At 40.6% G+C, this 27,985-nt stretch overlaps 2 protein-coding genes across 9 annotated transcripts in view; both read left to right on the top strand.

Annotated features, from left to right (window-relative positions):
• The first annotated feature begins 664 nt into the window (after window positions 1–664).
• On the top strand, window positions 665–15,916 carry ccdc9 (coiled-coil domain containing 9). Of its 6 annotated transcripts, XM_023812232.2 has the most exons (17): window positions 2,757–2,884; window positions 3,476–3,549; window positions 3,880–3,984; window positions 4,943–5,092; window positions 5,914–6,258; window positions 6,358–6,441; window positions 6,520–6,687; window positions 7,178–7,359; window positions 7,999–8,051; window positions 8,330–8,359; window positions 8,954–9,077; window positions 9,242–9,323; window positions 9,415–9,913; window positions 10,633–10,815; window positions 11,125–11,187; window positions 12,109–12,200; window positions 14,780–15,916. In XM_023812232.2, the coding sequence occupies exons 2-16, from the start codon at window positions 3,547–3,549 to the stop codon at window positions 12,156–12,158; spliced, it is 2,121 nt and encodes a 706-aa protein (XP_023668000.2). In that variant the 5' UTR covers window positions 2,757–2,884; window positions 3,476–3,546; the 3' UTR covers window positions 12,159–12,200; window positions 14,780–15,916. The 6 variants fall into 6 exon arrangements, with proteins under 6 accessions (XP_072557367.1, XP_023668000.2, XP_023668003.2 ...); XM_023812235.2 differs by lacking the exon at window positions 12,109–12,200; XM_072701265.1 differs by lacking the exons at window positions 12,109–12,200; window positions 14,780–15,916 and adding an exon at window positions 3,279–3,341 and having other exon boundaries at window positions 2,789–2,884; window positions 11,125–12,101.
• Window positions 15,917–22,003: 6,087 nt separating this feature from the next.
• pak4 (p21 protein (Cdc42/Rac)-activated kinase 4) overlaps window positions 22,004–27,985 on the top strand; it is a 30,216-nt gene continuing 24,234 nt past the window's right edge. For 2 of the 3 annotated variants that reach the window (XM_023812213.2, XM_023812210.2), the window contains exon 1: window positions 22,005–22,191. The gene's annotated coding sequence lies outside the window, so the exon portion shown is untranslated. Of the gene's footprint in view, window positions 22,192–27,985 lie in introns of all 3 variants that reach the window. The other variant, XM_023812212.2, reaches the window with a different exon arrangement.

Below are 27,985 nucleotides of genomic sequence, written 5' to 3'. Positions count from 1 at the left end.
GACAAAAGTGAAACCTTACACTGCCTAGTTTAGTGTCAGACTAGATCATAGATGATTATTGAACGGTGAGGTGATAGACACATGTCATCCTGTAACGGAATTCAGCAAAAAGTAATCACCTCCTATCAAAAGGTCTGTAATTGATTCCATGAACTAGGTTTTGCCTGGGGTCAGGTTGCATGGCCTTATGAGTCGGGGAACAGATCTATCAGGCTACCAGTGTTTCGCTTAGCTACAAGTGGTGGAAACTGGCTACCAGAATGCCCTCATAAGACCATAATACCACAAGGTTTTTTTTCACAGTCCTGTATTACTATGCTCACACACATACAGTACTTGAGTAATTTAACGTTTACAAACACACAGACTTCATTTTTTTTACTTAATTCAACCAAGTTTCTTTTTAGAAGAATGCTTTTTCATTGCCATTAAGGGCCTCAGAATGTCATGGGATATTTTAAAATAAGCCCTAGTTCTATATTTGACTGATACGCGCAGTACTGTCACTAAAGCGCGAACCCGACGTGCAGGAAAAGGGAGCGCGGACGCAGATAGAGAGTCGCACCCGGAGTAGATTGTTTTTCTTTCGCCCGTTTCTTCTGCCCGGAAACAGCGCTGCGGCTGGCGCGGCAGGGGCGCCGCCATTGGCTGTTCCGGCACGGCGGCGCGCTCCTTCTCGCTCCCCATGATGACACTGCAAAGCAAGGAGAGTCTACGAGAGGCCGCTCGTCAGCACGGTGTGTGTGTGGGGGGGGGGGGTCCTTCTGTCATCTACCGTCAGCTTCAGCCTGTGCAGTCCACCAGCAATGTCAAGCCCTTAATTCGATTCGCTCCCGCTTATGCATTAATTTATGTTGATGAATGTGTTGATTATGTTCTTGCATTAGGATGAACATTAAAGTATCAAATAGTAAATTCATTATGATTATTATGATTTCTTTTACCTGACTGCATTTTCACTTAATGCTTGCATGATGGCCCGTTTTTTCCAGTATAACAATGTTCCCTTCATAAAGATATCAGACCATTTGTTATTTTATGGATTCTGCACTAGTGGACGGAATTGTGGAAATACCTAACATTTTTGGCATTACGCTTTAAAAACGGCGGTAATGTATATAAACAATTAAATAATGTTTACAAATATCATACAAATGGACGATTAAACAAGTAACTGGAATAAAGTTCTGCAATCTATATAAATTGCGAATGTTTCCACAATTTTGGCCACTAGTGTATATTAACAACCCTGTCATTTAGGATTACGTTTACACAAGCCACTAACAATTTACCAAAGTAGCTGACTTTAAGGATTAGTCCTTTCACGTATGTACTAATTAGGTTAACACGGGATTGACACAATCTTATCACGTGTGTGTAGTGCGTGATGTCGCGGGTTATAGAGAAAACTTCCGTCACAAACGTGCACATTGCACCGATCTAATGAAATTTAACCCGTCTTTATGGGCGATTATGCGCTGGCATTGCGGTGTCCTCTAAATATTTGCATGAACCCAATAAGAGCACAACCGCTCACGTACTTTCGGAAAGTTTTTTGTTTTATCGAACACGTCATTTCTCTAAAAATATATCGCTCGTGATTACAACACCATTTCTATTTTTAGAGCGCACCGTCATATAAAAGGGAGCGTGCATGGTCAGTTCCTCTTTGAACATTGAGGTTATCAAAGCCGTGGTACACTCGATCCAGAGCACCGTTCTCCAATCTAACACTTCTTTTACATTCATTACACGAACTTTCGTAGTTTTAATTAATTAAGACGTGAATAAATTACCCGTGATAGAAATTTATATATATGTGAGTGTGCCGCTCTTACGGAAGCGGCACACTTACATTTTACGGAACTGTATGTAGCAGCCTATCGTATGATAGGCTGCTACATACAGTGAGTGCTTAAATACATAATCATACGTTTTAACGGTGTTGGTACATTATAAACAGAATTCCAGATTTTGAGAAGTACACTAAAATCATTGACTTAATTCACTGTATTAAAGCGCCCCCTTGTGCGTAATATAAGAATTGTCATACATTTGCCCTTTCATTTTTTGCAGTTCTTTAATTACGTATTAATATATTTATATATATTTAAAAGATAAATATAAACAAAGTCTATGTCAAGTGAAAGTAAACTACACGTGTTTTAAATGAATTTTTGACTGTTGAAATACGAACTTAGTGATTACGAACAAGTATGTATACCAGTGCCGTTTTTTATTATTACTATTATTGTCCTTGAAGCAACAAAATCTAATTTTGTTCAAGTTTTAGAGTCTCGTAGCAGTAAATTTAAACCCATCTCGGACCAGTTAAGTTACCGAAAAGTTTCGCATACAATCTGGGTTGACAAATAGTTATACCTTCCGAAAAAAAAGGAAATTCCAAAGCTTGACATATACACTATATTTGTAGTGTAAACTGGATTAGACAGAACTGATAGATGCACGCTGTACGCTTTAAACCGATAAAATAGTTTGGCTGTTCAAAAAGCTCTTCGGGCCAACGTGAATATTTGAGTATAATTTTAAATTCCTATTTGGTTTCCCTTCCTTCACCCCGTCAATTAATGTCTGTAATTTCAACACACCCCACCCGTTTGCACACAGTCGCTTTTATAGTCTCTCCAAGGTTGCCCATTGGTACGACTGAGGTTGATAAATGAAGTGTCACTACCGCATTTTTTGTCGGCGCGCGCACATCGTCCCGTGCCGCCTTCGATCCCTTTAACACGCGCCCCGGCTCATTATTTGGCCGGAAGTTGTAGTTCATTGTACCGGAAATGGATGCGAGGACATGATTTTGCCAGGACAGAAAGTGCACATACCGGGGGCCTGTAAATAAAATAATCCGCACAAAATAAAGGTAGGTAAGAATATTAGATAAACGTAAAATGCCAATATTCTTCGGCCACAAGCTGAGGCATAGCTTACCCGAACCCGTTTTTAAGGGTGCAGTCGTGTGTATCAAACGGTACGAAACAGGTTCATGTACTATAGCTATCTGGCACAGTTTATTTGGCTGAGAATAAGTTCTAGGTTATTGTCGCTCAGTGTCAAGTATTGTAATGATAAAATTAAGCTGACCTGGTTATTTGAGTTAGGAAGGACTAAAGAGAGGTGAGGGGGGGCAATGGCATGCGCTAATAAATGCATTATTGATTTATGCATGTTTGAACACTCCTAATTATGCAGTTAACAAGCGATTTGGAAAAAACTAGTCGTTGCATATGAAATTTTGTTTATTTGCCTCTCTATAGGGTCTCCAGTAATTATCCCCTTTACATGCTGATTTGTTCTTCTGAAATTCTGTTCATGTGTGGGTATGTTATGGCTACCACATAAACCATCTGAGAGTAAATGCGCCATATTAAAATAATCTGGTCGTCACCGGTGACTGGATAATCGTCAACTGTAGTGTTGGGTATCTTCAAAGGTGTTTGTTTTTCTTGCGTAGGGGTGGAAACCGCAAACTTAAGTGGCAGTATTCCTGTCTGCCACCTGTAAAACAACGCGGTGCATGCAGCCATGGTGAGTCCACAGCGTTTTGTTCATCTAGGTTGTTGTTTAGGTGGATCCGTGTTTCAGGATCGGTAACTTAGGAAGATAGGTGTGACGGTCTTGTGTATGATCACATGATTATACTGTAGCCTCTGCAGCTGATTGGTGTTACCCAGTTAAATTGTTACAAATTGGACTGCTGTACTGTATCATGACATGCATAGATGCACAGGAGATGGTTGTTTTAGCTGTTCACTGATTTGGCTGGCTAAAAGAGTGCTTTTTAATGCTTTGAGTTCTTGCATTGCTTTGGTTGTCATGTTCTGTTCTGTTTCATGATTTTCTTTATGATTTTCTTAGTCGACAGCAGTTGATCTGAAGACAAAAGAAGAGAAAGATGCAGAGCTTGACCGACGGATTGAGGCTCTTCGAAAGAAAAATGAGGCTCTTGTTCGTCGATATCAGGTAAGCAGTAATAAATCATTATAAATATGAATAGATTCTATCATTACACAACATTCTGTCATTTACAAACCCTAGTTCAAAAAAGTTTGGATAGATTGCAGAATGTAAAGAGAAACAGTCATGATTATTAAGTTGTCTTCGATCTGTCTTAAAATTTGCAGAGTAAACATTTTAATGTTTGAGAGTTCTCCTTATCACTGGACACTTATTTTATAAATATGCATTTATTCCAAATTTTTTTCCTGCAACGCTTCGAAAAAGTTGGCAGGGGGCAACATAAGGCTAAGAGCAGAAAATGTTGTGTAGGTGATGCCGTCATGCTTGGGCATAAAATTGCTGTCAGTTACAAGCAAGCATGGATCAAGGCTTGACAAAACTCTGACTTGTGATTAAATAATCCAGCAAATTAAGAACAAGGACAAAGTCAGAAACCAAACGCGAATGCCTGCGATTTTCACCCCTCCTGTCCAACCTTTTCTGAAATGTATTGTAGGCACCAAATTCAGAATGTGTGCATATTTTTTTTTTTTAAATAGTTGATGAAGTAGCGCATTACTTTTCTTTTTTATTTTAGAATATGTTAAAGAAGAGTTGCCAATTACTGCTGTTTTTATTTGCATTTTACCATTTCCCCCAGTCTTTCTGGATTTATAAGTATCATGAGTCAGGGATCAGTGTTTTGGTGCATAATGCTCTCTGTCAGCTTGCAGCTGCATGTGTGCTGGTTTGTTACAATGCAGGCACATTCCCTTGCATTTCTGGTTTTCCTCTGGTTTAGTCCTATAAGCCAACAACACCCTGCTGAAATCTAATAATATATAATCATTTTGACCACGTCATATGAAGATAACGGTCAAATGTGGAAATGTTTTTTCTTTTTTACAACGCTTTTTGTTTTTATTCTTTATCTACTGCAAAATGACTTGGTGTTCTGCTGATTTGCCCCTCTTTGTGGTAGGAAATCGAAGAAGACAAAAAGAAGGCGGAGCAAGAGGGGATTGCCGTGACCACGGCCCGCAAACCACGATCCCATGAGGCCGAGTCCGACCGCAGGAGGACTGAGAAAGAGAACCTCACCATCACCGTGGATCTCTCCAAACCTGCTGGGGTGGGTCCAGGCCAATGTGTCGGAGCCTCAGCTGGTGACAGCACCTCCCCCCACCCCCGGCAATGGCGACAAACAATAGGCCTCGCTCGGGCCTAATTCGATCATCTCTGTAACATGCAGTCCTCCCTAATGATCCCTATGGACTTTTGCCGAAACTCATACCATCAGAAGCAGCCCATTTACTTGCAATTTCCTTTCATCATGACCATTCATATTTCCTTTTAATATCAGTTTTGCAATTAACAGAGGTTGCATGGGGAACGAAATAAGTTTAGCTCATATTTATTGTCCAGCCAAGGCACTGAGCTTTTAAGCTTTCAGAAATGCTTAGATTTTATGTTCTGGGGATCAGCTTATGGTGTGCGAAGTCTCACTGTGGACAGAACCCACCCAGAGCATCGCCTAGTACTCATAAATACCTGCAGGATCTCTATTGGGCAGCAGGTTTTTTAATCACTCTCCCGTGGCCTGGGGGGGGCAGCCTGAAGCCATTTAATCAAAGCCCGTTGTGATTATTCTGGGCCAGCTGGTGTATGCTGCTGTGAGAGGACGTCCCTCAGGGGGTCTCCAGAGGTCATACGCCCCCAGAACTTTAAGGAAACCCTGCGGGAGCAGCCACACTGCTAACTTCCACAGTCTGTTTTTATTGCAGTTTATTACAGGGCCTGTATCTAATTTGTGTCAGTCTTCATTTGAATGTAGTTTAAGATCCATAGATAGAATCACGCCACACATTCTAGAACACGGTGATGCTGAGTAATTGAAAAGGGAAGATCTTGATCATGTGTGTTTTTTTTTTTTTTTTTTTTTTTTTTGGATAGGAGAAGCGCATCATCAATGAGAGGAAACCAGGAGCTCCTCGTGGTGGGGTGGCCCCTGAAGAGGCCGATCCAGCAGCAATCCAGGGTGAGAGCTCTCCCAAGAAGCCAGGCTCGGGGAGGCTGAGCCGGGGAGGGCCGCGGGGAGGACTGTGGCAAGAACGGATGGAGGCCCGGCAGAACAAACAGGAAGTGAAGCAGGATAAAGCAGAGTCACGGCCTGAACGCTCACCGCGGGAGGGCGAGCCCTGGGACGGCCAGGGCCGGCCGGAACGCACTCCCCGGGGAGGAAGAAGAGGGAGGGGAGCGGGGCCTCCAGTAGGACCCGGATCAGACCGGAAGTCGAAGGTTAGAGAGAGTGTTACTGTTCTGTTGTGACTGGGGCTACAGTCAATACATTTTCATTTTTCAGGGCTTTTAAATAGGAACTGCTTCAACTTTGTTTAGGAATGGGAGGAGAAGAGGCGGCAGAACATTGAGAAGGTGAACGAGGAGATGGAGAAGATCGCGGAGTATGAAAGAGGCCAGAGAGTAAGTCAGGTGTCTGTATTCAAATGGCACGAATCTGAGGATCTGTACATGAAGCTCAGCCTGAGGTGGTCCTCACAGGGAGAAGGCGAGAAGAACCCGGTCCGCAACTTCCTGGACGACCCCAGACGGTGCGGCCCCATTCTCGAGGCCGACCGCAAGGAGGGCAGTCGCAGGCATGTCCGTAACTGGGGCGGCCTCGACTTCGACAACGTGAAGACGGGGCCCGAGCTGGAAAAGGAATGGACGGTGAGCGTGACGGACACGACATTGCGCGCCTCGTCATGGAGACACAGGGCGTTTCTCGCTACCAAGAACGCAAATATCGTACGTGTGGTCTTGGCAGGACCAGTCTTACGAACGTGCCTCCCAAGAATGAACTTGGGGCGCAATGAATCACGGGATAGGTCTCGTTTGGCGAGGATACGACCGATGTATCCTAGATATTTGGATTTTTACTGTCCTTGAGTACTTCTGTACTTGACTATTGGAACTGGTCTTCGGCAATGGAAGATGACGTAAAATGGGTACGCGAGATGGCATGTACAGTGAAGTACACATACTGTGAAGCAGCAAAAGTCTGCTGATCTATCCATCTGTGGGGAGCATGTGCCTGTGCTTTGTCAAAGACAATGAGGCATTTTTTCTTTAGATTTTTAAATGATTTTTCTTTCCGCTCATCTGCTGGCTTGACATTTCTTCTTTCTGCATTTCTGAACGTGTGTGTTTGTCCCGGTAGAGTCGGAGGCCAGGCACAAAGGGCTCTGTGGACATGACTATGTCCATGACAGGCCGGGAGCGGGCGGAATATCTCCGCTGGAAGAAGGAGCGCGAGCAGATCGACGAGGAGCGCCTGGCCCGGCACCGCAACGCCACTGGCCAGTGGCGACGCGAGTGGGACGCTCAGAAAACCGATTCCATGTGAGCTCTGACCTCATGCACTAGATCAGTGTTTCCCAATCCAGTCCTTGTGGAGCCACAGTTGGCCCATGTCTCTGCTCCTTCCCAGCTCCCTGCTAGACAGTCCACATTTTTGCTCCCTTACTGGGAGCAAAAACATGGACTACTCGTAGGTACCCAAGGACCAGATCGGGAAACATTGCACTAGACTAAATGGTTGTTTTCCTCGGTAGTGTACTTCAGAAATAATTAAATTGTACAAATTGCCTTAATGGAGAGCCAGTGTTGATATCTATTCCTGTATTAGCAGAGGAAAAAATATGGGATACAGAACAATGCTCTTTCCCACACATTGATCCTGGGACTGAATACTTCCCTGGAATCTACTTTTTGTTGGACGAGTGGTTATTGTTAATCAGGCCTCACATAACGGTATTTACTCAGTCCAATTTGACTTTAAATAATGGCAGTATGAGATCTGTGACATGGTTATAGCAAAATCTTTCTGGGAACCTGTCACCATGTCCGCATAAATACTATGAAGAACTTCAGTGAAGGTCCTGTTCTCCGAGCTGAAATTCACTTCACAGCTGCATAACATTCACAGTGACCTGCCGGATCCAATCAGGGTTAGAGATTTAACCTACGGTGTGATTACAGGTTCAAGGAGGAAGCTGTCGCTGAGGACGTTCAGGATCAAGGTGTTAAGAGGGGTAAGTAGCATTACAGGCCCTTTCTGCTGTCTGGTGCGGCCACTTAATCGAAAGGGTTTTTCCACCTAAATGTTATCACATAGCTGCAAGTTTATCAGCAATGAAGCCATTAGTTACATATACAATTCCCTTTGACGTCAGTCAGCACCAGGACCTGTCTAACTTTAGAGTAAAAGGCATTCAGATGCATGATGTGATGGATGTCTGGGGAATTCTAGGCGCCTGTTTTTTTTTTTGCGCTGCCTTGGTGACTGTTTCTGTGTCCTTTACATCTACAGGGCGTAATGCCAAAATGCAGAAGGTCTCAGGTCAGCTCGGAGTTTTGGTGTGAATGTTTAAAACGAGTCCCGGTCCCCGTGCCGGACCAGTGCTGGCCAACAGATTAAAAAGGATATTTTTCGCTTTTTAAACGGCAAAATAGTTTTACGTTGCTTGTAAATAACGTAACCGCACAAGGAGTTGGATTCGTTTGCCTAAAATTGTTTGGAATGCATGTGTAAAAGTAATTTTAAGGGTGATAACTCAGCAAAGTCTAGCACCAAAGGAGACTTGTCTGTTTAACAGCACTGAGGATTTTGTTGGTCTGCTCTGGTGAATGCACTTACGTATTTGCTAACCAGCATGAGCTGAGCCTTGTTGTGCTTTTATTTTTTGCGTAGTTTTTATGAAACTCCCCCCTCTGTGGTACATGACCTTTGTTTCGTTTGAGATTCCGTCGTTTTGTCTTTTTCTGTTCGCTTCAGACGATTCTGTCTGAAAATCAATTAGTCACATTGACCCGCTGCTTCCGTTAGACTCCATCCATCACCATCACTACAGCTGCATGATTATCATTCCGGGTCTAATGGCTGCCTCTGATTTATTGTGTATTTTATTTTTTTTTGTGGTGGGGCTCTCAACAGAGGAGAATAAGAGGCCACCCAAGGCACCCACGTTTGGTGATTTCTTGGGGCACGGTAAACCAAAAGAGGGGGGTCTTGGGAGCAGAGGAAGAGGGAGAGGTCATGCAAAAAGCAAAAATTACAGGTACGCGCTGAAGACCCCCATGCGGTTCTGTGCTGTGGGGGCACCATAATCAACTTCATTGTCCATTATCATCATTTATTAGTTTGGCTGGATATTCATATTAATCTGATCTGAATTATTTCTGGATATTTTTGCCATGCGTCGTATGGATTTCCATGAGGCAGTATGCATGATAATCGCTGGGAGGGAGAGACTGAGAAGGTGCCCACAGATGAAGAGGATAAGAAGCTTCCTGCCAAGGAGAAGGTATTTATCCTCGTTCGTGTGTGAGTTTGCTAGCGTTGCAGTGTCTGCTTTGGCAGGATTTCACTGAAATGAACCGACGGTGTTTCTTCAGGCGGAGACAGTCGTGACCAGCAGCACCGACGCAGCGGCCGGTGATGACGAGGACGAGTGGGAAGACGCCAGCGATGGAGAGGAAGAGATGGCGGAGGAAGACGTGGAAGAAGATGTCGAGAGGGTGGCCACGTCTCCAGAGACGGCGAAAGAAAAGCCGTCTTCTCCGCCACCTACTGCCTCCCCGGTCAGCCCCAAAGAGCAACGTACGCCCCGCCCCAAAGTGCAGCTTCCAGCCCAGCAGGACACTCCCGAACCCACGAAACCCCTGAGCCCCTTCTCACCTCCGGAGGGGCACGAGCCAGTGACTGACTGGGGTGAGGAGATGGAGATGCAGTCGCCCCGTAGCAGTCTAGGAGAGAGTCCTCTAAAGCCCGATAGCACTGGGATAGAGAGTAGCCCGGAACAACAGGCTGCAAATGGTGCCGCTGTATCAGAAGAAGAGTGTCAGACCCCCAGCTCACCAGAGAAGGAGGACAAAGCAGAGGAAGCTGATACAGGTACCCAGAGCCATCGTGTCTGTCTGCGCCCCGTTAGACCAAGAGGACGTCAGACATCGTGGGGTTGTGCGATTTCTGTTGTGCAGAGGTTTTGATGGTGAATATCAGGTTTTAGGTTTTACAGAAGATTTAATGTAGCCCTCACTTTAACCTCTGTTTTGCTGCAGAAGGAATTCTTAGGTCTAGCCCAGGGGTGGGCAATCTTATCCGCAAAGAGCCAGTGTGGATGCAGGTTTTAGGGGCAACCTTTAGGTCAGCAGTTCAAACCCACGTATGAGGGCTCTTCAGCCAATCGGTCATCTAATTAGTAATTAGGGAGTTGCAGTGAAAACCAGCACACAGTGGCTCTTTCTGGAGAAGATTGGCCACCCCTGATTTTAGAGAATTTTATTTATTTTTTTACCCCTTTGACTAATTTGATTTGTTTCGTAATTGACCATATAGGCCGCTGAGCTGAATTCATAAAAGCAAATTATTTCAAGCTGAGACAGAATCGTTGTTGTGTTATAAGTCAGGGTTTCCCGGGTCGGTCTTCAGGAACCCACAGTCGATCTATGTTTTTGCTCCATCCCAGCTCCCTGCCAGATGGTCCACGTTTTTGCTTCTGGGAGCTGGGAAAGAAGAACAAGGACTGTCTGTAGGTCCCCGAAGGACCGGGTTGGGAAAGACAACTCTGTCTCAGCTTGGAATAATTCGCTATTATCTGTCGTGTTTCGCAGTTCCTCCCTCTCCCTGCCCAGAGGCCACAGAAACCAAGATTGAGGAGGAGGGAGCTGATTTGGACTCTCAGACCCAAGAAGCTCCTCCTGGTGGAGAGTCTGACACTTTGCCCAGCTGCCCCCCAGAGGAAGGGGAGACAGCCCTCGCCCCTGTACTCCCAGAATCCCTTCAGAGCTCAAAAGGTTTTTATGGATCTACAGAAAAGCAATATTGCCAAGCTGTTAATTGTAGGGTGGATGTTTTTCAAAGCTGTGGTTGGCGGGTCTTTTGTAAATTTTTGTTCTGATCAGCAGAACACATTTGTTAGAGTAATAAACTTGGTGGTCCCTGCTTTGCTAGGCCAGGCTGTATATATGGGCTGGATTGGGTAAGATTTAATCCTGGATAACTAGGAGTATAACAAACATGTTTGGGTGTATTTGATCACAGTTTTTCCCCACCTCTGCCAGGTACCTTACACCTATACCTTTTTTTTCTTCCTCTCCAACTAGCTGAGGCCCAAGATTCAGATCCTGGCCCGGTATCTGTGAGCGAGCCCTCCGAGCCGTCTTCAGGTGCGATCCTCATCTCTGACTTTGAAACGGTGGCTTTCCGTAAATTATCCATAACTTTGGCTGAGGTCTAACTGCTAGCAGGGTGGCTCTGCGCTGGCTCACGCTCTCTGTCGGCTGGACGCCCCGTTTTTCATTTGCCTCACGCTGCGCTAACGTGCCCTCCGCAAACTCCTCTGAAGCCTTGCTTTCGTGCTGCTTTTCTAACCAGTGGGACCTTCATTTGCGCTTTTCATGACTGAACGTCTCAGCCTTCCCCGTCCTGGACTGCAAATGACCGAACTCTGCCTGCATTTTCCCCTCCTTTCCATCCAAGTTCTTTGGGACCTTTTTTCATCTCCTGAAATTAATTTTTTTGTTTTATTTATTCCTTTACATTTTTGAAGGGTTTTGGTGCATGTCTTTCGTTTTTTTTTCTCCCCTCCCTCCCATACCCAACCCTGTATCTTTATTTTTGTATATGACAGCATGATTGGGATGTAGGCATCAAAGGGATTTCTCAGAGCAACAGGAAATCGCATCTGTGTGTCTCCACCAAGTACTGTCATGGCTGTGAACTAATCATGCTTCAACAATGGTTAACAAAAACAATCTTGCTTAGATTAACAAGCAAAATCAGGCAGTACGGTGCATTGACGTACGCCTTTCTTGACTGTGGATTTTAAAAATGCTCCTTTTTCCAGGTTTTAAATGATATTTTGCCAGAACCATTCCAATTCACTAAGGTTTAGTAGTCTTTTTATTCAGTCAAGCATATTATTAATCAGTTAAATTTAGGGCTGCACAATATATCATGTCAGGATTGTGCACATGTGCAGTAATCACGTTGCATTTGTCGCCATTGCTTTGTGTCCAACACTGTAGGTAGATACGTTCTATTTGGCTGTAGCTTGTCTGGTACTGTAACTTTTTTGTTTTTATCAGAGCTCCAGACTAACTTTTCCACTGGTCGCACTGGTGCATCAGGAATTTAGACGATTCTTTCTGCGATGTTTGGTAGCAGCATTTTTATGATGGTGAGATTTTGATTAATCACAGAAACAGTCGTACCCCTGAGCAAATTATTTTCCTGGATTACTTTGCTGAATATCAAACGGATAAATCGGGAAAATCATGCTGCTTCTTCCTCCGCTCTGGTTCTCCCTAAATGTTGTGTATGATAGTTTCCAAGCTAGCTAGACTCCATTAGTCTTCATTCATTGGGCTGTTTTGTCATTTTATATTCTTAAATCAAGCTGAACTGAATGCTTTGAAGACACGCCTTCATTTTACAATCGTGTAAAAGTTATAAAATATGCTTGGCTCTAAGTATCTTCTCCTTACCTGTCGTTAAAGCAGTGTTTGGGATCTTATTTTATTAGCATAGATCGTCAATTTACTTGTCTCGGAGATTGCTGTATTGATTTTAAGCAAAAACAACCAAATACACAGTGGGTCACAAACCTGGGGCCTGTACTATGAGGCGGGGTTACTAACTTCTCGGATTTAAGGTAGTCTGGGCAAAATATAAGTGAATGAATATGAAATGTAAACTGTGCTACCTTAAATCCGACAAGTTACCCCAATAAGCCAGTAACGCCGCTTCGTAGTACAGGCCACAGGATTGTGAAATTAAGATCAAGGAGACTAAATATAACTGTTACATGGAGCAGAAGAAATTCCTATTTTATGGGATTTTATAGACTTGCACTGCTGCTTTTGCTAAATAGTGTTATTTAGCCAAAATAAAACGTTTTTTAAATACGTATCAACAAAGTTTACCTTGTTGCAAACATGGTGTAATGATGCCAGTTTGTTGCTTTTAAGAAGAGGCACGGAGAATGACCTTAAGATAGAATTGAGCATTGCTAGCTTTTTAAAATTCAGTTGTTTTTTTTTTTGACATTTATATGGAATGAAGTCAAATTTGGGATACTTTTTATAAAATTAGTTTGTGACCAAGTGGAATTCAAGGCTCTTGTATAGCATTAGTAATACTGTCTTATACTCTTAAGCTGTTGCTGTGTGATATTAACTAACAAGCAATAATAAATGGTGGAATTTGACCACTGCATATTCAATATCTATAGTTTTGTGTCAGCAATAGTATGATGACTACAATGGAATAGGATCTGGTGCTATCTGCGTAAAAGTCACGTTGTTTGTCTTTGTTCAGTTCGCAATAATCTTACCTGCTCTTGTTTCTTCTAACTATAGAAAGAGAGCAATGGTATGAGAAGGAATGCTTGCTAAAAATCTAGGTAGTTCAGTTTTGTCCAATCAAGCATGTTTACACATGGGTCCATTTGAAATAAAAATTTATAAGCAAAATTACGCTCAGCCGTTTCATTCAGTGTTGGCAATTATCAACTGGGACAGTATATAAAACCCATAGGACCGGTAAGGTCTATCTGTTTCCCATGTGTGGATGGCTGCCACATACTGCAAGTGGCCTGGCCAAGTAAGTAGGTGCGTAAGTAGTGAGTCTCATTAAACAAACATTTACTACTGTAAATTGAATTAGGCTTCCGTATTGTGTGCATGTTGGAAGAAAGTCTGTTGAACCGTCTAAGGGCTTAATGTGGGAAGAAAGCTTTCATGAGGACATTTCAGCTGCTCTGACAAATTATGGCGATGATGTAATGAAGGCCTTTGATCGATGGGTTCTGCTGGAACATGGAGAATGTGATTTAATAATTAATGCTGATATCCTTTTTGCGTCTAAGACTATTGCAGATGGGACTCCATTTGTCAAACAATTATCACTGTAATTTGAGTCCATTTGCGGTCATAGAAGTACTTTTGCAATTTTCATCTCTTATATGAAAGTGAATGTATTCTGCTTAAAAGTCAGTCCTGACCATGATGGAGGACTATCCTAGCATTCTGTTAGATGTTCCAAAACTGAAATGAGTGTAATGTCAAACATACAATTGGGTGTAATGTCTTCAAGCCTATTTCGTAATTATTGGCAACAGAAGACTTATTAATAGTGAAAGGTTGGGGAATGCCTTGAGGATCATAGTCAATAATCAATGCTGTTGTTGCTAGTTTTGTAAACTGGGAGATAGTGTGAGATGTTTTCTCAAGTATTAAATTCAAGGTCAGCTTGGCATAGCTGAAAACCTTGTTCATACACTCTCAGGGGGGGAAAAAGGGGTAAAAAGGTGAACCTTTGCTTGTCACTGGGGCTGTACCCTTGTAATTGTACCTTTTTATGGTACAGAAATGGACTCTGAGGAACATTCCAAAGGTACAAACAACATTGATGTGCCATCAATGGTACCAAAATGTTCCTCAGAGTCAATTACCTACAGTTAAGGGTACAGTTGGCAGACCCATCAGGATACAGCTCAAGTGACAAGCAAAGGTACAAATTGGTACTATTTTTGTCACAATATAGTTGTTTTGTTGACATGTATCCATCTTGAAATGTGCCGCTTAGGTATTTTTAGCAAACAAGTACATTCGGTTAGTAAGCCAATCTAAACAATGTGTTTGTGCTACTGGTTCCAGTTTACATGCCTGAAAAAGATTTGCTACCATCTGCTGTTGCATCGGGCATCTTTTTCTTCAGAAAATGACCCCACCCCCCCCTCATGTTCTTCATTGACAGGCTGATTGCCAGTTGGAGCGGTGAGGATTTTCAATGATAATGTTTCACAGGGTTACCGGAGAGGAGAAGAGCGGCTGTGACACACGTGGACTCGCTAAGACAGACCGTCACGCATGGGATTCAAGTCTGCCACGCGAACTTTTACCACGGCCGTGCCTTGTTTGGTGACGGCTGATGGGGGGGGGGAGCTTGGGACTTGCTACCCAGCATCAGGGTTGCTTTTGAGATTGATATTCACCTTTTTTTGGGGGGGGGGGGGGGAGGGGGGCGGTGGTTTTCTGTCATTTTTGCTACGGATCATATGCATCACTGTGGTGACCAAGCCAAGAACGTGTGTCGCTTCCGAATTCCTTTGTCTGAATTTGTACAAAAATCTAGTATGCTTTGTCTAAGATGTTGTTCCTCTCCAAATCTTCCAGTCCTTGCCGCTATACTGGAGATTTAGGTCTTGTACATCTTTCTGGGGCAGCCAAATAACCCCTTTTAAAAATATCTGGAGCTTTTGGCAAACATAAAATGCAGAAGGTTTGTTACCTGCGCGGCCATTTCAGCCATCCTTTAAAATGCCATTTTCCGGAAGTCTGATCATGAATAAATCATGGAAATTCAGTTAGAGTCTTTGAAATTTGGAAGAGGACTCCTTGGACGAAAATTGTAATTTTTTTTTTTTTTTAATTTGAACTAATGCAATTCCAGTAATCAGTTGAATGATTAAGTTATCAAAGAGGGGTGTAAGTTTAAGGCAGTTTCTGACTTTTTATTTTGTTTTTGAAAGTGTGAATTCATGAATTTGAAAATTGTGTATAACTGATATCTGCTTACATTCCAGATTTATGTAGAGGTTCCTATAATGCATCTCATGTCATGAATAGTTAATGAAATTTATGAAATCTGCACTGCTCCCACTCAAAGTGTGTCATCTTATAGTAGTAGTTTGTTTAAACTGGCAGGGGTATGTATAAGGGAATCAGGATGATGGGGGAGGGGAAAAAAATCACTAACGTGGAAGTCCTGCAGAATGTCAATGTACATGCTTTAACATGTTAAACATAATGATTTTCACTAATGTTGTAAACAACTTGTGGGATTTTTATGCGTGGAGATTTTTATTTGATAAATAAACTGGACTTCCATGCATCTGTGCCCTGTGTGCTGCTTTCTCTAAGGGTGATGTTGCCCACCAATGCCCATCAATTTCTTTGAGCAGGTGTGGGCAACTTTTGATTGGCTGTGGGTAACTGGGTTAGTTGCCCTTTGTCTCACCTAGACGGCAGTTGCCAGCATGATTTATTTTGCTTCTCTGATGTTCAGACGTCAAGAACATTAACAATCGATCGTGTAAATTGATTTTAAGGAAATGCATTTGATAAAATGAAATGCATGTAACTATAAATTTTTATGTGACTATATATAATGGGACGTCTGGCAAAATGGGACAGTTAAACTTTGAAGTTAATATATGTCTTCAGTAATACCCTTTCTGTTCTATGTAGTGTTCAAGGGGCATTAATGTATTTAGAATGATATCAAGTTGGGATTCAAGACATTGATGTGATTTTTTTAGAAGGGAAATCTTCGTAGTGTCCCATTTTAACAATACTCACCATAATTACAAAATACTTCGGAGGTGCCCGAATAAATGAAAGAATGTGAACAAATCACAAAACCCAAAAGAATCGATTCACTAAAAGAAGCTTGTTGAGTGCTCGGTCTAGTAATAGCCTACTTTAAAATTATTTTTCTCTGCGTGCCTCTGCCGGATGGTGTAACTTCCAATCAATTGCATTAAAGTGGGCGCGGCTTCATGATCAGGGTATTTATCATAAAAAGTATATTCCTCATTTTACCTTTGAACACCACAAGAGCTGTCATGCAAGAGTTCGTGCAACATCCCGATTGGAAAAACAGTGCACAGTATTAAGACCCGTGAACAACTGAGCGTCAAGAAGCGCAACAAGCTTGACGAAACAAAGTGATTTTAAAACCTTAATTGACAGAGAGCATATATCTTTTCCATAATCAAACGGGGAAAGAACTGATCGTGTGGATAGAACTGAGCAACCTGTCATGAAAGGCAACAGCAAAAAATCAAAACGGAAACAGAACGATGGAATGGAAAGGAGACCGAGTTACCCCGGAGAACAGTGGGTGAAAAAAGCCAACACGACCACAAAGACCTGGATAAAAGTGGTGATGGCGATTGTGTACTTCCTTTGTGTGTCCATTGTTGCCTTTATTCTGGTTATATACTACGTGCTCTTTTGGACTCCAAATGCGAGAAACAGCACCAACAGCACCAACATCACCAAGTCATCAACATCGTGTCCCCATTGATATGGATACAGCACCCGTTGGAAACCTGAATCGGGACAAATACTGTATCTCCCTAAGGGATGAACGACCAACGAGGGAAGAATATTCCACTTATCAACATACAGCACAGGCAATAACACTTTGGGGTACAACTTGGGAAGAAAATCTTGTTGCTACATAAATGGATAAAACTATCATTGTACTTTGCATGACGAGTAGACTAGTAATTTAATACTGATACAAAATATCATGTATAGTAGATTATTGTATTACAGACTTTAAGCACCTTTATCTGGGTAAACATTTTTAAAGACTTAATGCGTTTAAGTAAAACTTACGAGCGATCTTGTAAAGATAGAAATGGCACACTGCTAATCCTTGTGAGAATGTAAAACAAACCCACAGTGCATTATAGAAAAGCAAGAATGGAAGTTCCTTATTCCATATTCTTAAATATGACTGTCAAATATACAATATACTTGAGTGTGTTTGACGTGGGCGTAGTGTTCATTGTCATCATGATTATAAGTCTTTTCCAAATTAAAATTAAAAGAAAAATCCCAGAGAAAAATTACAAGGGCTCTTAAATGTATAGTGTTAACTCTTTCCAATATGTTGTTCAGGGTTTTAATAACGCTGTTAATTTAAATGTGATTTACCCTGAAACTGCTGACTAGTGCAAAGCAGAAATACATCAGATTCTAAAATTCTTGTGATATATCAGGTATTATATTATATTATATTATATTTATTATATTCAAATTCAATGGTTATGTTTTTTCCTTCGTTAAACGTGGCAGAAGTATAGCATAGTGTTAAAAGGTACATAACTCCATGTAGAATAATTTCACAAGTCTTTCTAGCGAATAATTAGTCTTCAGATAAACACTAATAGCCTAGATGTAGAATAATCCTGTAATCATATTATACTCAAGCATATAAAGCTGAAATAATAAAAATCAATGTATCTGTAGGTTATGAATAGTAAAAACTATCAAATTATTTATTACGATTTTTTAGTGTATTAAATAGTCCATGTTTAAGTTTTTATTTAGTGTTCAATAAACTGGAAGGGCTGGTAGGTTTTGAAAGAGCCTTACTGAAAAATGGAATTTAAATAAGCCATGTAACTCTGTTTCTATTTCAACAACATCTCAACAGCTTTTTGGCTTACATATCTGGTTTAGCTATGTAGTATGGTATTAATTTCATGTAAAATGTTTATTTATAAAATTGTCTGCATATTTTCCTGTTGTTTTTGTCCATTTCTGTCAATTATATGTGTTTAGAACAAGAAAATGAAGTGCACTGAATGTAATCTGTGAATTAAATTATTTTGATTTGAAAAGAATGTGACCTTCATATTTAAATAATAGTACACAATAGTACATGCACTGTTACAGTTACGCCTTCAAAAGTTAGATTTGAAAACTTTGTGGGGTCACAGTTGGACTTCACTTGTTTACAAAAGACTATAATTGTTGCTGTACACAATGGTTTGTACAAACTGTTTTCGTGCAGAATTCAGATGGGGTAGTGAATTTAGCCTAAACTGGTGTGAAGACCACTTCGTTTACTATTCAGACTGAAGGGTCCTCATTCAAAATAATTTTGAGGATGTAACATGCACATTTAATAGCAGACCAGAGCCTCAAGGTCTGTTGTATGAGGTCCTAGAAGCTAATTTGATCATTGAGCACATTAGTGTACAGCAGCCTGTTTACCCTGGTTTTATTAGAAGACTACATGGATACTGGGTATACTATTCAGTGCACGCAGTGGGCAGTCCACCTCACATATGTGGTCACCCAAGGACTTGTGAAACAAAAACAAGGCTGTCCATCTGCCACAGTTTGGCCAGTTGCTTGATCTTGATTCCATTTAGTAAGAAAATCCACCCTGATTGTATGTGTGCTCCAGGTGTATCTGGCTTCGAGGTTCACGATATCCCTCAAGCTGTGACAAATGAGGCGTCTCCTTCAATAAATGTACTCATGAAGAACAGGTCTTCACAAAGTACAGCTAACATGGCGGCTGCGGGCTCCATGTTAATACTCAGAACAATGCTTAATATATTTTCACGCCTCAAAAATCCTGGTCTCACTGATGCATTGAGAGCTCATCTAGCACTCAGAAAGATTCATTAGCTGTGCCACTGACAGCCCTAGAAATCATTTCTCACGAGACCTCTGTCAGAACAACGGGAGCTCGTACTGGCTACCCTGGCGCTGTCCCACTGCTAAGATATTAAAATGATGCGGAAGATTTTGAAATACCAACAAGTTTTTGAATACAAAAACATGACAATAAATCACATGACGTGTAACCAAAATGCCAGAGTAAACAAAATTAAACAAATTGAAGATTACCTCTTTTTCATATCAGCAATACAGAAGCTAAAACTGCGTAATGTACATATGGATACTGTACTACAGGTTTGTAGCTATTCAGAATACTTCATTCTGTAAATATTGCTGGACCAGTAAAAAACTAACATGGTAAAAATGGAAATTTATTAAACTGATTAATATTATGGCCAAAAGTATATATCCCATCTTTTTTCCTTAGAGCAAGATATGTACCAGTGAATTGGGGTCAAAAGAGAAATTATACGCTTAAACATACATGGATCAGTAAGTAGTAATGGTATAACCTGCAAAATATCAGAGGTTATTGATTTTGCAGAATTTATGACGTATCGCAACTAGTAGTTCGATGATTTCACCGGCAGAGGTCCGCGTTGAATTAGAGAAATTCATGTAAAGGCGTGAATATTTGCGCATGCGTACTGTGTGTCGTACTGAGCCTGGCAATCGTGCCACGAGCAGAGCTACCAGTAAGACACGTCTTATTGGTGTCTATTGATTTTACTGGGCACATTGTGTACAGGACACTGAGACCAATTAGTCTACATCCATCTACACCCCTATTGGAAAATGTAATATAGTATAATGATTATCTTAAAGACTTTTCTTTTAGACATTGTTTTTGGTAGTAAAATGTTGATGTGCATACCTGAAAGGTAAACTTAGTGTTAATAAAAATTAAACTGAAGAAAAATGATTAATGAATTCTGACTTTGAGGTTAATTATAAATCATATTCAATGATTAATGTAAATAAAAAAAGTTCACTTCAATACATTTTCATATATATCCTAATTTGAATGTCATTAAATGCTGTAAATTCCAGAGGGCATTGGCAAATGGTGCACGGATAAAGTGCATAGGTGAAAACAGGGGCCTGCTTTTGTACACTGACAATACCATTTACTTCATTCCTTTCCCATGCCAGTCATTTCCTGCTGTATGGAAATTCCTATGAGACTTATTGTTTGACAGAATGAAGGTAGGGTAAGTAGAAGGTATGGGGTTAGTGTCCCCGGTGAAGTAGGGGCTAGTGTCCCAGGTGAGACAGGGGCTAGTGTCCCCGGTGAGGTAGGGGGTTAAAGTCCTCTACAGAGAACATGGGTGCTTCAAGTTCCATAGTTCTAGTAGTATTTTATAATTTTTGTCCCTATTTTAATATCTTTCTTTCTCTCCTTTTAAAATATCTGTAAAGTACCTTGTAAACCCTATGATTAAAATAGTGCTATATAGATAAAGATTGATTGATTGATTGATCGATTTAACTTTTTGGATAATTCAGAAGTTAATATTTAGACACAAACATTTTGAGCTTATATTTGTTCTGAGCAAGACTGTCAATGACTTTACACTGAAACCTGTTGTCTGTCTGTTTGGTGAAATAGGATTCCTAAATGAATTTTGGTGACCAGGAGATATTACAGTCGGATTCAGGGAGTTTAATGTTGTTTTGTGCCTGAGGTATTAAAATAATGGCTTTTTTAATTCTGAAAAAAAAAACTATATTGATATAATATTCACTTTGAAAATTAACATTCATTTGCAGTGTTGTTCTACATTTTCCCTACAGCTTGTTGTTCGTTATAGATTTCGCTACAAGCATGGATGTAGTCCAAGTTTCGAGTCTGAAGTTTTATCGTCATATGTGCTTGAAGGAACACGGTACGATTCTTATGCTACAGTTACATTGGAAGGAACTTGTGCACGAGAGGGTAGGATAGACAGGAGCGCAATACAAGACAAGACGGCGCAAGATGAGACACTACCCTGGAAAACATTACCTTTACAAAATTTATCAAGATTCAATGATACATAAAATCATTGTTCCATTAATCATGTTAGACTGGTTAGTTCTGTTTCCACAGTTAACCTCTGTCAAATTTAATTTGTTGAATTTAATTAAAAAAATTAAATGGTAATGAATGTGCCATTGTACCCCATTAACTCCTTTAATGTTAACTTTATTAAAAAAAAAAACATAACCATAAAAGTCATAATTGTTCCAAAAATATTTAAAATGTCATTGTGAAAATGAACCCAGCCGAGGATGATCAAAATGTATTTAATGTATGTACCTTTTAGCAGACATTTTTTATTTACAATTGTTACAAATATTAATGCACATATCAGCAAGTGGGTTCACGCAATATCTAAAACGTAAGAAAAGTTTTTCAAAATTGTATTTTAAAAAAGATTTTAAAAAGATCAGTATAAAAAACCGTTTTCAAAAACACTGTTTATATAATAACCCAGCCAATATTTCTCAAAGGGTTTATTTGACTTATAATTATTCTTTTTGTATTACCTCCAGCAGAATTTTGTGCAAGAGACCCCATACTTTGCACTTTAACTTGCAAGTTCCTTAGTGTTCTTGTAATTTTGTATGATGTTTAGCCGGCTCAGTAGGCAGCACACCCAGAAAGGAAGACCGTGATGGAGAAGTTATAAGGCACAACGTGTGTATTACATTAATAGCATTAGACGATTCGCCGGGATGCAGGGCGCCTTATCAGTGTCACTAAATCAGGCGGCTTTAGCAGCTACTGGTTGCTATGGATCGATAGTGACTCCAGTTTCCCGGATGTTGCTATTCGGGTTTCAACATGGCGACGGAAAAGTAGGGTTAGTATGTGAATGGCAGGATAATCTTAGCTTCTCTACTGTCGAAGAGGGGAAAAAAAGTAAGGCGAAGGATCTCCACAGGTGGGCTATTGCAGCAACACGACGATATTAGGTAGGGGCCGATGATTATTTTTTAAATTATGTCATTTTGTTAGGATATGTTTTCTTCTGTGACGCTTCAGCAGTGCGCTGCAGTTTTGGTGACCGAGGTGCTCGTGCACTTCGAAGCCATCATTCATAAGTTAGTTAGTACCCAATTCTGGGCAAGTTTAGATAGTTACTCGGTAGTTACGGTGGTTGGTGGAAGGGTCAGGAATCAGTTTAATGTGGTTGGCTGTTTAATAAATGCCTTGTAGGAAAAGCTCGCTATCACAGCTTTTTCATTTTTGTTTTAAATTACTGCGCTATGACTCCTGTCCGGCAAGTGTATCTGAGTAGCTTCGGTAACATAGCTAATTAGCAATGGGAGTAAACGTGAACATCACAGCGTGAGAAACCTCTTCCAGTTATTCATTGTGGGGGGGATGAACAGTTTCTTTGGGAGATTAACGATGAAATCGTATTTTTGGTTACTGTTTGGTTGTCGAGATATGAAAGGTGGTGATTTCCCACTGAGCCTCCCTGCTAACTTTCAGGCTAGCTGGAGTAGCCGGGGTTACGGAGTGGCCGATTTTAGCTGCTAACTATCACTTCTTATTTTTCAGCACGCAAGACAGCATGTTTCATGGTTATTTAACTACGGAGTGATTCCAGATTTGATCTGTTACATGTAATGGTTTATTATTGGAATTTTGGAAATATCTAAGTAGGAGGCTGAGGTGGCTTCGTCGACTTAACATGTTACACATCTTTATCCAAAGTGACTTACTATACCGATGCCTTTACACGTTTTTTGAAGTTGGTCGGGTCGGTGAATGTACATCAAGGCCCCAGTTTGAAAGGTCGGACCTGCAGTCCTCCTCTGTCAAGGATCCGTTGTTTAAGCACTAAGCTGCGGACCTGCCCGGGTGCCCTAGTGGCTCAGTACCGAAGGGCCCTGAACAGTGGAAAATTATAAAATTTTTGAGGTGTTTGTATGTGTATTTGTATATACACAAACGCACACATCTGCTTTCGTGCAATGGAAGGAATCGCTTTTACGGTTTGAAAACATGCAGGTGTGTCTGATTCCAGCGTGAAGTGTTGCAAAGTAGTGAGTATAGTTACAAAAACAGTTATGTTTTTTAAATTGTATTTAAGATGTTTTTCATCACAGTATATGGACGTATTGTTAATATTATTGTAAACTTTAATTACCTAAAGGTGGAAACGTTTGACAAATTTGTATTTACAGAAGGTCTACATGTTAAGGCTCTGAATCATGTCTGTTTAAATATTAACTGCATTAGGTATGAATGACTTGCCGAATCAAGTCATTCATACCTAATGCAACAGACATTAAACAAAGTTCTTGTCTTCCAGTCATTTTGGATTATTTTAAATTTTCCCATTACTTTTTCATGTGAACCACACTTTACTGTAAGTCTGTGTGTGAGCTTTCAGCTGGATTCACTTCAGCTGCTCCTCCCCTACCTCTCCTGCGCCTCCGTTTCACAGGGTTCATTAAGTTGCCCTGTTTGCTGCCTGCTGTTCTGAAAGAGAAAGGCAGTTAAGTAGCTAGGTTCTGTGAGTCAGTGCACTCGTTACTTTGGAGAGCAAGACCCCCCACCCCCCACCTGTCATTTTTAATACTGGGTGCCTGACTTCAGTTGTAGCCCCTGTGTGGTATCGTTTATCCAATCGGTAGTGTTGTGCGAGTGGAGAGAAATTTACAAGAGCTCTACAAAACGATTAATCTGTGGTTGTTGTCATTTATGGGTACCCCCGTAAAAATATTGCTTTTATGTCTTAGAGTGCATTAGCATACTAACTCTGGGAAAGTCAGAGGAACACTGCAGGGTGTTAAATTCTTTTTTGGCACATTTGAGAAATATAATTTTCATTAGTTAGTGGTGTTCTGATAAAGATTTTTTTTGCTTCCAGTCCGTGTAATTTAAGATTAGGTATCTGCCTGTACCAAGTCCCGATTCAGTCTTGTAAAACAACCAGTACCAGTGCATTATTAGTTAAAACACTCTAACTGGAAAATGGAACACTTCTGTATTAAGAAAATAGCCTGCATCACAGCTTTCCTCTGATTTATTTTAATACCAAATACACTGAGCTCTTGCAAATGAAAATGCTGACCTAAGTGAAGCGACTCTACAGAAAACATCAGTTATCTCTGTTCCCCTTAAGAAGTGGTTCAAGCAGCAAATTTAACATTCACAAAAATACCAAAGGTTCCCTGTATCAGTGGAAGCCTGCAGTCTCTAACACTGTTGTGATTATGTAATGCAGGTAATATAGTTATCCTCTCTGTTTAAAATATGCTTTGAACTGCTACCTTATGCAATGTGAGGTATGTTATGCTGCTGATAATATCCCCCAATATCTCCTTTTGTTAAAGTAACTGCTGTCACTAAAGTTATCTGCATATTCCTAGAGTTAATTTCAAAAATTAAAACCGACTAGGGACACCTATGATATTGCTGTAAAATCAGTGATGAGTGTCGATGAATTGAGGAAATCTAAACCCATTTTTAAGCATAACGGTTAATTTTACTAGCTGCGGTCCACTTTCTGAGATCATAGATGAGATGAAAGATGATTGCACTTGATTGAGGAGGAAAGGTTATTTTATAAAATATTTTATGGTTTTTATTGCTAGTGGTAAAAGATAAATGTTCAAGAATGTTATTAAAATCATCTTACATCCCCGCAATGTTTTTTGTGTATTTTTGTGTTGCCTCTCCGCTTGGGAAGATGATTGTGCACAAGCTCTGGAAGGTAATCAAGATGTTCTTCCTGTTAATCTTTTAAGATTTTAAAACAATTACCAGCATGTAAACAGTATTTAAATAAGAAAGGATCTTGTTAACCTTTATTTGCGTTGTGTATATATTTTGAGCTAAAGGTTTCACTGAAAGAGAAGGATGAAATGAAAAACAGGTCAGGTCTGCTTTGGTATTGTTTCAGTGGGTAGAGTCCATTCTTTCTCCTTCTCCATCTACCCTTTGCATTTCCCAGACACTCAGCAGCTGATAAATGTTTCAGACTCATCCCTTAGAGGTGTCTGCTGAGCTGCACGGCCTGTGCTGGGCACTCTGTGCATTCCTGGCATGCCTCAACGCCCTCGAATGTTCTAGTTGACCTCAATGTGTAATGAGAACCTGTACATTAATCACAAGAAATTTTATGGAGCCAGCTTGGTGAGCAGGTCTGGTAGTGAAAATAACTGAGCACGAGTTTTTGTGCAGTTCCAACTGTGCCCTCTTGTGATCATAGTGGGAATTGTTTTGGGTAGGGCCCTTTTTTTTCTTTTTTAATAGAAAAGTAGGAGGTTCAGACATACTCCTAAAGCACACCAGAGTTCTTGGTGGTCCCTCTGGGCCTGTCATCAACAAGGTTTCAATAGGAACAATGGCCTGGCACTATGACTAGTTAACAAGTAGTATTGGTTGCAGTAGAAGAGCAAGGATGCAGGGTTGTAATGCATAAAATACTGATAATGCTGTCCTGGTTGAGTATGTACGAAAGTTGATAGTTTACTTAATATCAGATTTCCAAAGCCAATTTCTTTTAGGGATTTAAAGGAACTTCTGTAGGAAGAAAAGCATTGCTTTTCATCCTCAAGTAGGTCCCACCTGGATAATGTGCGCTAGGTAATATCTTCTTGTTTTGGTTGATAACGGAGGTGATCCATGGTTTTTTATGCAGCTCAGATTGTCTCTTCTTGAGAACCATCCTCCAGTTTCTTTGACCTATTGACTTGTTGGTTCAAACAGGAGGCTTCAATTAAGTTCACCTCTTTGCCTCCACTACTCTCCCACATAAATCCACTCCTGCTGAGAGGCAGATAATGTAGCATGTTGTATGATTTGTTTTTTTGTGTTATTTCGGAAAGTTCTCCCCTAGCAAGCAGGTTACAGATCGCAGCTGTGTAAACAGTTCTGCAGATGGGTTGGTTGTAAGGGGGAAAATGTGCAAGCCAATATGAAATTGCATCAACGGTCAATGCCAGTAAAAAAAAAAAACAGACCTGCAGTACATTGCTTAATTGGATGCCAACAATTAAGCTGGTATTTTGTGGAACAATGTTTAAACACAGGCTGTGTGTTCAAATGCATACTGTCTGAGCTTTTTCTCGTCTGTGTTGGAATTAGTGCAGAATATTGTGTGAATAAGCCAGTACTATTGTGTATCAAGAACAAAGTTCATCCACAGTGGGGAATTAGAGCGTACCAGTAGTGGTTTAGTTTAGGTAAATAGGGTGGTCTGCATCATTAACTTTGCAGTGGTAGTTGCCCCTGGTTTTAGCTTTGGGCTACAGGCCCCATGAGAAACTTATGTGTGGGTAGGTCACAGCCTGATTTATCTCATTGATCCAATTTATTGCATGCTTACACAGCTGTTACCAGCTCACTGGAAAGACTTGATTTTAGGATCAGTAAATGTTCTTTAATTTGTTGATTGTAATGGTGAGCTGCAGATATATTTTTATAGTAAGTATCCCATAGAATAAAATATTCTATTTTTTTTTTTTATTGTATGGGTACCAAGTATGAAGAAATTTCAGTCTCTGCATGTCCATTTTTTGTTCTCCTATAAAACACACACACACACTAGGGGTATGAATCATGAGCTCTAATGTGATTTGATTGTTTTGATTTAGGGAATAATTTGATACATTGGAATTTTGAAATTTCTGTTTCACCTAGATTATTCTTTTTTTGTGAACCTAAATGCAAACGTTTTTAAAAAAAAAAACAAAAAAAAAAACCCTTTCTGAAAAAAATCATGTTTGACCATGGTCACTTAATCACACGCTCTTAATGGAATACAAAGAAAGCAGAATCCCATAGCATTAAATTTATTCTGTAACAGGAGGAAACCAGTGTAAATTGGCAAAAAGGCCAACTACTGAAATATATAGAAAAAAGCAAACCCTTCAAGACAATGCTACCTGATTGGCTGTTTTCACTTACACTAACTAGTCCTGCACCAATGTAGATATTTGCCAGCAGTGAAACTTGCTGAGCTTGTTGGCGCGGATTAGCAGAATCAAGTTTTACTGTGGAAAATGAAAGATCAATATTTGGGCCAAATTTAATAGTGAAATTTCAACATGTCCCAGGCTGGTATTTTGAGACCTCTAAGTGATATGAGCCAACAAAATCCTTCATCCTCTCCTACGGAAAATGGTTGAACATCCAATGTAATCATCTCCATTATTTTGGTAGTTGTATTTATAGCTCTGTTGCTGCTAACTTTGTTTGTAACAACATTTGTTTGTACCGTGGTATTTGCCGTCGCTGTGGACAAAAGGATCTGCTAAATGAAAGGTATATGTAGCACCATATTGTGATATTCACTAATCAGGGTGAAAATCAGCCATTTCTGGTCACTAGCTGATCCATCAGTGCATGTTTAATAAAACAATGGTTGAATAAATATTATTTTACATCCCTCCTGGTATTAAGCTTCGTTATGGATAAAACTCGGCTTATTTAGTGTTTCCCGATTATTGCGAACCACAGGTTGCCCAGCACTGTAAAGTATAACTGGATTACAAGTGCGTTACATTAGTAAATCATTTTGGTATTTAATCACCGACCATATGTCTTCATCTTCAGCCTGATGCACTGTTGCTTTCTAAAGGCATACCTTCACTTGGCCTGCCTGCGCTGTACCGTGCCTGAGCACGATTGTCCCCACTCCCCCTCTGGTCTGCGCTCACATTGCGCTTTACGTTCCAGGCTGTAGCGTGCTTTCGTCATCACCGTGCGACTTTTTGTGTTGAAGACATAAGAAGAAAAGCACCTTCA

Source organism: Paramormyrops kingsleyae, chromosome 17, assembly GCF_048594095.1.
Source record: "Paramormyrops kingsleyae isolate MSU_618 chromosome 17, PKINGS_0.4, whole genome shotgun sequence".
Taxonomy (NCBI): Eukaryota; Metazoa; Chordata; class Actinopteri; order Osteoglossiformes; family Mormyridae; genus Paramormyrops; species Paramormyrops kingsleyae.
This window is presented reverse-complemented; position numbering and strand designations above follow the sequence as displayed.